The 8,842-nt window shown below is 46.4% G+C and overlaps 1 protein-coding gene across 5 annotated transcripts in view; it reads right to left on the bottom strand.

The window, feature by feature from the left end:
* ZFYVE16 (zinc finger FYVE-type containing 16) overlaps positions 1-8,842 on the bottom strand; it is a 103,893-nt gene that overhangs the window by 10,754 nt on the left and 84,297 nt on the right. For all 5 annotated transcript variants that reach the window (XM_069750960.1, XM_069750934.1, XM_069750951.1 and 2 more), the window contains 2 exons: positions 371-476; positions 1-118 (listed from right to left, as the gene is read on the bottom strand). The exon at positions 1-118 is cut by the window's left edge and continues 50 nt beyond it. In XM_069750960.1, coding sequence (XP_069607061.1) covers positions 1-118; positions 371-476 — 224 coding nt within the window. The remainder of the gene's footprint in view (positions 119-370; positions 477-8,842) is intronic.

Below are 8,842 nucleotides of genomic sequence, written 5' to 3'. Positions count from 1 at the left end.
TCTTCAAGGTCTTGAGATGTGGACAAAGAGCAGCTCCACAAGCTGTCGCTATTTCTTTAGCAAACTGAATGCGAGCCATTGCATTCGTTGGTTCCCGGTCTTGGAGCAAATAAAATACCTAGAAGAAGAGGGACATCGGTATCTCTAAATTCTATTACTGCTACTACCAATAATTAAGAAAGTGCAGCTTTCACATTGTACTACTAGCAAGGATTTACTGTGCCAACTTTACTCTCTGGTCTCAATGCATCCGATTGTTATCCAGCCCCATTCCACTTCTGAACGATGACAGTGACAGTCACCCAGAGAGACTGCAGTGAATTGTGTCAAACCTGGACAACCCTTTAACAAACAGTAGCCGTCCACTTACCTCTGTACATTTCACAGCTTTATCGTGTGCTTCAAAATCAGTATCCTGACAAATCCTTTCACTTGGGATTCCTTCCATTGATTGCCCGTCAATGGGGCTTATGATCCTATAATTCAAAGTAAAACATTTCCAAATACGATGGATGTTAGATAATGACATGTTATCTCGTCTTTCTATGTATTTGTATAGTTTTCGACTGACACAGGCTGGCTGACAGCTTTGCGTGTATAATATGTTCAGAAAAAACTTGGCACTCAAAAAATTGGAAAAACAATGTTCATTTATTATGCACCCAGACAATAAGTTGAACGTTTTCGGTCCACCACAGGACCTTCATCAGAACAGTCTGGTTACATCCACAGCGACTGAGATCGCACTCTGTAGATGCGCTGGATCACTTAACCGGCAGTCAGCACATACCCTTAGCTATGACCTGTCGCACGCCACAGATGCATAGTTCCTATATACATTGTACCCCGACATCGAGGCACTATTAGCCTTCCTCTGAAACACCAATATATGAGGAGAATGAACCCACACTACTGAACCAGGCTATTCTGATGAAGGTCCAGTGGTGGACCGAAAACGTTCAACTTATTGTCTGGGTGCATAATAAATGAACATTGTTTTTCCAATTTTTTGAGTGCCAAGTTTTTTCTGAACATTTGATACGACGGGCTGGATAACCTACAGCTGACTAGTAGAGTGCCATGTTTTTCATTTAGCTTTGCGTGTATAAATGTGTGTAGTGCCGAGGCCATTGATCAGCTGGCTTATCTCCCCAAACTCGCCACTATCCTCATATAATAGCATGTGAGATCTGACAGAATTGCTGTGAATCTTACAACAAAAGGACTACACTATAGGGGTTATAGAGAGAGAGATATATATCTCTATCTATATATATATATATATATATATAGATATAGATAGATAGGGAGCGATCCTGCATGTCGGCGTGTGGTTCCCAGGGTCTGGAGGAGAGGAGACCCTCCTTCAGGCCCTGGGATCCATATTCATGTAAAAAATAAAGAATAAAAATAAAAAACATGGATATACTCACCCTCGGACGGCCCCTGGCTCACAGCGCTGCTAGCGTCTCCCTCCGTTTTTAAGGAATGCAGTGAGTGAAGGACCTTACCTTACCTCACCTGACCGCGACGTCATCGAAGGTCCTCCACTCGCTGCATTCCTTAGGAACGGAGGGAGACGCCAGCAGCGCTGTGAGCCAGGGTCCGTCCGAGGGTGAGTATATCCATGTTTTTTATTTTTATTCTTTATTTTTTACATGAATATGGATCCCGGGGCCTGAAGGAGGGTCTTCTCTCCTCCAGACCCTGGGAACCACATGCCGTATAGCCCCGTTCCTAACCAGACAAAATGTTGGGTTTTTGAATGCATGTATTTTAAAAAGCTGTAAAAAGGAGATTTTTGTGTGTACTCACCGTAAAATCTTTTTCTCCGAGCCAATCACTGGTATTTGTGGGCACGTGGCAACGCAGAATTGCAAGTGGCACACGAAGTAAAAAACACACAATAGTTTTGTGCCCTTTTTACCTGCTTAACTAGCAGTGTTCATCTATTATTCACTTTATGCATAGTGCTGTTTTTGCGCTGTTCCTTTTATTCTGGCTGTTTTTAATAAAGTTGTTCTCATTTGTGTTTTTATTTATTTTATCCTTTGTTTCTATAGGGGTCATGACCTGGATCTATTCATTTTACTCTCATGGACTTTTTGCACTTACCTTGTCTCCTGGGTTCCTGCGTTGCGGCCATCAGTCTTTGGATACACAGCAATTAGCTATATGTCTTTAGCTGATTACGCTTCAGCTATCTGTGTTGGATTATGTATTTCTGGGCACGTGCATTAAAAGTTTTTATTGTTGTATTTATTGTGGTACACCCTAATAGTATAATGTACTATATTCATACTATTCTTATATTGGATTTTATTACTAACACTTTATTGTTTTCACTTATTTATTCATGTAGTCCACAGTGTTTATACTGTTGTGATTCACTTTTTTGCATGAGTTTTTAATTATGTCAATGCCTGTATATTCACTTCATTTTTTCCTTTAGGTTCTGCGCATGCGCTGCTTACGTTTGCATTTTCTCTATTTGGCGTTATTGGCCCATGTATATTGGTCCTTCTGCCTCTCTTATTAGCACCTTGTTTGTAGCGCCTAAAGTATACCGTCTTTGCGCTTGCGCTGTTCACGCTGGCGTCTTTCTATCTGGCATTATGGCGCTTTGTTATAGTTAGGGTTGTCATGTCATTATGCGCATGCGCTCTACCCTCAGTCTTTCTTTCTGGTATGGTACGTACTGTTGCTGCTATATTCACTGCCCTTTTTGTGCATCGGCGCCGTTCTCTTTTATCGACTACCCCCCTGGCGACCGTGGTATGTTGATTGTGTGTGTCTTCTTTAACCCTCCCTGTTTTGTATTTGTTTTGTCGCGATTGTTGTGTTATGGCAACGGCTGTTTAGTCTCCGTACGCATGCGCAGACTTCATAATGTTAGGCTATGTTCGGCTTTGTCGGCCTATTGATATTGGTCTCTCCGCTTTTCTTATAAGCACTTTGTTTGCAACACCTACTGCACACTCTCTTTGCGCATGCGCTGTTCACTTTTGCGCATTGCTATTTTGCTTTATGGCGCTCTACTATAGTTACGGTTGTCATGTCACTATGCGCATGCGCTCCGGCTTCATTTCTTTCCTCCGGTATGGTATTTACTGCTGCTAGTATCTTTACTGCTCCCTGTGCGCACCCGGCGCCTTTACTATTTACTGACTATCCACCTGGCGGCTGTACCTGTATGTTTATCCTGTGCATGTCTGTTTTAACCTTCCCTGGTTTGTGTATTGTGACACTCCTGTTATGGCAATGGTCTCTTAGTTTCCATACGCATGCGCTAACCACGTAACGTCCGGCTATGCTTACTTTCGGTTTCGCTTTGCATTTCCGCCTATCGCAGCTACGCCCGTCTTCGCCACAGGTGTTGTCACTTTTGTGTATTGTTCCCCCTTTGTTGATTGGTCATGACCACCATATATTCCTAATCTGGCCAGTATTCAACCACCCCTGGACGAAGCATTTCATTGCGAAACGCGCGTCGGGTGTGGTGGGTCCCCGAGTTCCTCCTCCTGGTAATTATACGTATACTTTATATCATCCGCAGTATTGTGTATATGTTTAGGCTGCTTTATGCTCAGGTTTTGTACTTTATAGCGCCATTATTTAGGTGCTATTTCCCTACTTATATTTATTTATATCTACACATTGAGCTTTACCTATTGTTGCATATTATTGCTATTTACATACATGTTATTTATATACAGCCGGTTATTTCTATTGCCATACTGCTTTTGTGAGGTTAGTTCTTGTGTGGGTCCCACTGTGTTTTTCCGCACCAGTGGTTACTGTCCCAACATTTATGTTTTTAATGTGTTTTTCAATAAAGATTATGTATGCTTTTTACTTTTTGGTCTTTTTGTGAAGGTTTTTTTTGGTATCGTTTATGGTCTCCTTCATGACCTTGTTAGGGATATTATTTGGTGTTTCTTTATATATATATATTTTTTTTTAGAGACAAAGATGAAGCTCCTATGTTGTGAATATTGTGGCTAATTAACCAGTTAAGGACCGGGCCATTTAGCCCCGTTCCTAACCAGAAAAAATGTTGGGTTTTTGAATGCATGTATTTTAAAAAGCTGTAAAATAGGGATTTTTGTGTTCTCACCGTTAAATCCTTTTCTCCGAGCCATTCATTGGGGGACACAGACCGTGGGTGTATGCTGCTGCCAATAGGAGGCTGACACTAAGTGATACAAAAAAGTTAGCTCTTCCCCTGCAGTATACACCCTCCTGCTGGCTCTCAGCTAACCAGTTCGGTGCAAAAGCAGTAGGAGATCAATAACAATATATGAGCGTATAGCATGTCATATTCTAAAAAACAAGCATAAGCTAATAACAGGGTGGGAGCTGTGTCCCCCAATGAATGGCTCGGAGAAAAGGATTTTACGGTGAGTACACAAAAATCCCTATTTCTCCTTCGCCTCATTGGGGGACACAGACCGTGGGACGTCCCAAAGCAGTCCCTGGGTGGGGACAACAATAGATCAGGCCCTGTGTAACCGCTACTTACAAGTGCGCCACCGCAGCCTGCAGAGTCCGCCTGCCCAGACTCACATCTGTGGAAGTGTGGGAATTATAGTGCTTCAAGAATGCATGCAGACTGGACGAATCCGCAAGCTTGCAGGTGTGCCTTGCCGACGCCTGGTGCCTAGAGCCCTTGATAGACAGGGAGATAGGCTGACATCTAGCACGGAAGGACTCCTGGATGGTGAAAAGAATTCACCATGTTATCATGGTCGATGAAACGGCTAAACCCTTCCTGAAAATGTCAGGAAGCCTTCCTGTACCGTCAGGAAGCCCAAATAAAACGTCCAACATTCAGAAGGACGCCATCCTCAAGACGTACCTACTCAGAGCACTCACTTCGTCCAGAATATGGGGGATCTTATTTCATTTTGTGGACTGGAGCCAAAAGAGATGAGGGAAGAACTATGCCCTCATAACAGTGGTAATACAGTACCACCTTGGTAACAAGGGATGGAGATGGCCTGAGGACAACCTTGCCTCGAAGGTAATAAGGGAAAAAAGTCTGAAAGAGCAGAGAAGCTAGCTCCGAAGACTCGTCAGAGTGAGAATATCGCAGAGGAGAACGGGACGACTTTCCCTGATAGTAAAGTCTGCCCGGATGAAAAAGGAGCCTACTGTAAGGCTCCTAGGAATAGTATGGTCCCAATGATCTAACGGTATGCGATAGGGAAGAACTACGTGTGAAAACTCCCTGTGAGAAAGTCCCTACTTGCAGTTGTGCTGCGATAAGGCGAGAAGATACTAGCTCCACAAACAAAAAACGGACGTGGTCAGTGCGGATCTCTGAGGATCACTGGGGCCCCTTTCTGCTTCTGAAAAGCTTTCGGAAGTAGTGGAAGGGGAGTTATGGAAACTGGTACCACGGCAGAACCAGAGCATGGAGAGCGATGGCTCTTGGATCTCGAGGCCGAAACACGAACTCGAGTACATTGGCCTTCAGTCTGGATGTCATCCCACCTACAACTGGAGAGCTCCAGTAAGGACAGATCTGATGGAAGACTTCGGGGTGAAGTTCCCACTGACTTGTGGCGGAACCCTGACGGCTGAATTTGTTTGCCGTTCAGAGTTCTACTTCTGGGATATATACTGCCGAGATCACCGAATAATAGACTTCGGCCCATCAGAGAAAGTGAGGTACACCTCAGTCATGGCGCCTGACCGTGGGTACCTGCTAGATGACTGACGTAAGGCACCGCCGTGGCATTATCCAATTGAATTCGGATAGGGAGACCCGCCAGAAGGCAGTGGACCTGCTGTAAGACTACCGTTCGAATCTCCAGAACAATGATGGGGAGAAGACGACTGGCATTGGTAGTTACTAATAACCATTGAACTGGGAGAAAGGCCCTGGATGAAGAAGGAGCTCAGAGACTATTGTCTGAAAGTCTGTTTGACTTGCTGAAAACGAGCGGAGCGAAGGAAACCGCTTCCATTGTCGTCACCATTTTTCCTCAGAACTCTCTTAGCAAATCGAATGAGATGAGGGGGTGAGTAATCAAGTCCTCAGAACTCTCCTTGCGCTAGCTCCCTGTTGAAGGGCCATGACCTTGTCTCGAGGAAGAATTACCATCCTTCTAGAAGTGTGCAGGATCATCCTCAAAAAGGATATCTGCTGGGCTGGAAATGAGGAGAACTTGTATAAGTGTAGCTGCTAGCCCAGGAGAGAAGGTATCGCAAGAGATATAGACGACTCAGCGTAGTCCTGGAAGGGCGGCTAGACAGACCAAACAGGGCAGGACGAGCACGCCTCTAGAGTGCAAGAGAAACATGACTTCCGCCATGACCCGAGCGAACACTCTGGGTGCGGAAGCAAGGCCGAAGGACAAGGTTGTGACTTGAAAATGCTGTTGACGAATGGAAAGGCGAAGGAATATTTGCAGAGGGCAAGCAACCCGAATGTCGATGGATGCCGGAAACTGCACCTTTTTCTGTTGAAGTAATGGCTGAGCGGAGGAACTCCATCCAAAGGAGGACCATGTCAAAGGATGTTAGAAGTTTGAGGTCCAAGGTCGATCTTACTTTTCGTTCCCCTGTTTGGAACCAAGATCCCTTAGATCTAGACTGTGCTGGACAATCCTTATACAATCCTTTGTCAGTCTCCCGCTCAAAGGATTTGATTGGCCAGTTGTTGCTGGTGTGAATCAAGGTAGTTAAGGTCTCCAGCCAGGAGACCATTGCTCTAGCAATCCATGCGGCCGCTAGGGAGGATAGAGCGCTGGACCCGAAGCCGGAACGAACCAGATCTGCTATCTGACAGTCCGTGGTATTTTTAATTGATGACCCATCGGGTAGGGATACTGGTAGGTATACCACAGGAGATTATACCCGGTTAATCTGCCCCATGGCAGAATGTGCGGCTGCATCCAGCAGGTCATAGTCTCTTGCCATCTCCTCTTTTCACGGTGCAGAGATAAAAATTAGGAACGCTCGATCCATCAACCTCTTAACAGGGAAGTGGAGAGGAATTGTCCGCCTTCTTGCATCTTCCGCTAAATAGTGGTGATGCAGAGGGGGGAGCTCGTACGCCAAAAAGGGTGCCTCTATATGTCCACAGAGTTCAGGTCTCCGGGTGGACAGGACAGGTTGTCTGGCGTTAGGCCTGGATGCAGAAGAGGAAACATGGAGACGACACTCCGTGTGTTCGTCTGTTGATGGTGTGGGGAGATCGGTGCCCTTTAAAGGACCCGTCGCCCTTAAAAAACAGGCCAGGCATAGCATCCCACGTAGAGGCTTCTGTCCAGTGAATCGCTTATCCGAATTGAATGGCAAATGCTCTCGAGGGAGTTTAGTCTCTGAAGCTCTGGCAAGCTCAGGCAATATCCAATCCATATTCAGAGCCTTGTTGTCATCAAATCATTGGTGAGGGAGCAGGAAACGAAAAACTTCCGTTTTCTAGATGCCTGTATGTTTCTAGACGCCTGCACGTTTCTAGAATACTTGCGGCCCCTGCTAGCCGACTGCTCCCATGTAGGATAGGGACCATGTATATTGGTCCTACGAGCACTCCAAACACAGAGGGTACACAGAGGGATTCAATCTCTTGGTCAGAGAACCATGGATTGGTCAGTGAAGAAGTCCACTGAGGGGAACTAGAGGATAGAGCTCGGCGGCGGAGGGCTCCTCGGATTGATCAAGCGCCTTTAAGACCAGGATATACTGGTCATGCGCCTTTAAGAACAGAGAATACTGGTCAAGAGCCTTTAAGACCGGGGAATACTGGTCATGCGCCTTTAAGACCAGAGAATACTGGTCATGCACCTTTAAGACCAGGGAATACTGGTCATGCGCCTTTAAGACCAGGGAATACTGGTCATGCGCCTTTAAGACCAGGGAATACTGGTCATGCACCTTTAAGACCAGAGAATACTGGTCATGCACCTTTAAGACCAGAGAATCCTGGTCATGCACCTTTAAGACCAGAGAATACTGGTCATGCACCTTTAAGACCAGAGAATACTGGTCATGCGCCTTTAAGACCAGGGAATACTGGTCATGCGCCTTCAAGACCAGGGAATACTGGTCATGCGCCTTTAAGACCAGGGAATACTGGTCATGCACCTTTAAGACCGGGAATACTGGCCATATGCGTTTAAGACCAGGAAATACTGGTTATGTGCCTTTAAGACCAGGGACTACTAGTCGTGTGCCTTTAAGGCCAGGTACTTCCTTACCCGGGTACTGATGTAGAGTCGATGTGCCCCTTTAATGCAAAAATACTGTCACCCCAGTGTGAGCTGGCCGGGTGGACCAAGATGGCCACCGGGAGCTGCAGAGTTGATAAAATCTCGCAGAGAGCGAGAAGCGCCAATTTGGGGGGCGGAGCCACAGACACGATGTTGAATAGGCCTAAGCCGGGGCCTAAATTTCTGTAGCCGGCGGACGTCACCAGTGGGTCGTTCCAGGCAAGACATCCAGGATGCGGCCTACAAATCGGCCGAAGCCGGGGACTAAATTTTTGCAGTCAGCCAGAGCATTACCTCAGAGAGGTGGGCCACAGGGAAGTGGCTGGGGCCTTGTCAGCATGTGAATATCCCACTGAAGATGGATCCACTCACCATTGATGCGCGTCCCGGCATGGAGCCGCCGCGGATGTGGGTTTCAGCGCTGTTCTGTGCAGCGTGGACGGTGCAGGGATAAACCTCAATCCATCATCCGTTTGTTAGGGAGGTGGAGAGGAACCGTCCGCCTCCTTGTGTCATCCGCTTTCACAGTGGTGGGACAGTGGGGGCTGCTCGGACGCCATAGAGAGGGGCCTCTGTACATCCACGGAGTTCAGTCCGGGTGGACAGGGCCAGTTGTCCGG

This window comes from Ranitomeya imitator, chromosome 1 (genome assembly GCF_032444005.1).
Source record: "Ranitomeya imitator isolate aRanImi1 chromosome 1, aRanImi1.pri, whole genome shotgun sequence".
Classification (NCBI taxonomy): Eukaryota; Metazoa; Chordata; class Amphibia; order Anura; family Dendrobatidae; genus Ranitomeya; species Ranitomeya imitator.
The sequence above is the reverse complement of the archived record's forward strand: the minus strand, read 5'-3'. Positions and strand labels throughout refer to the sequence as shown.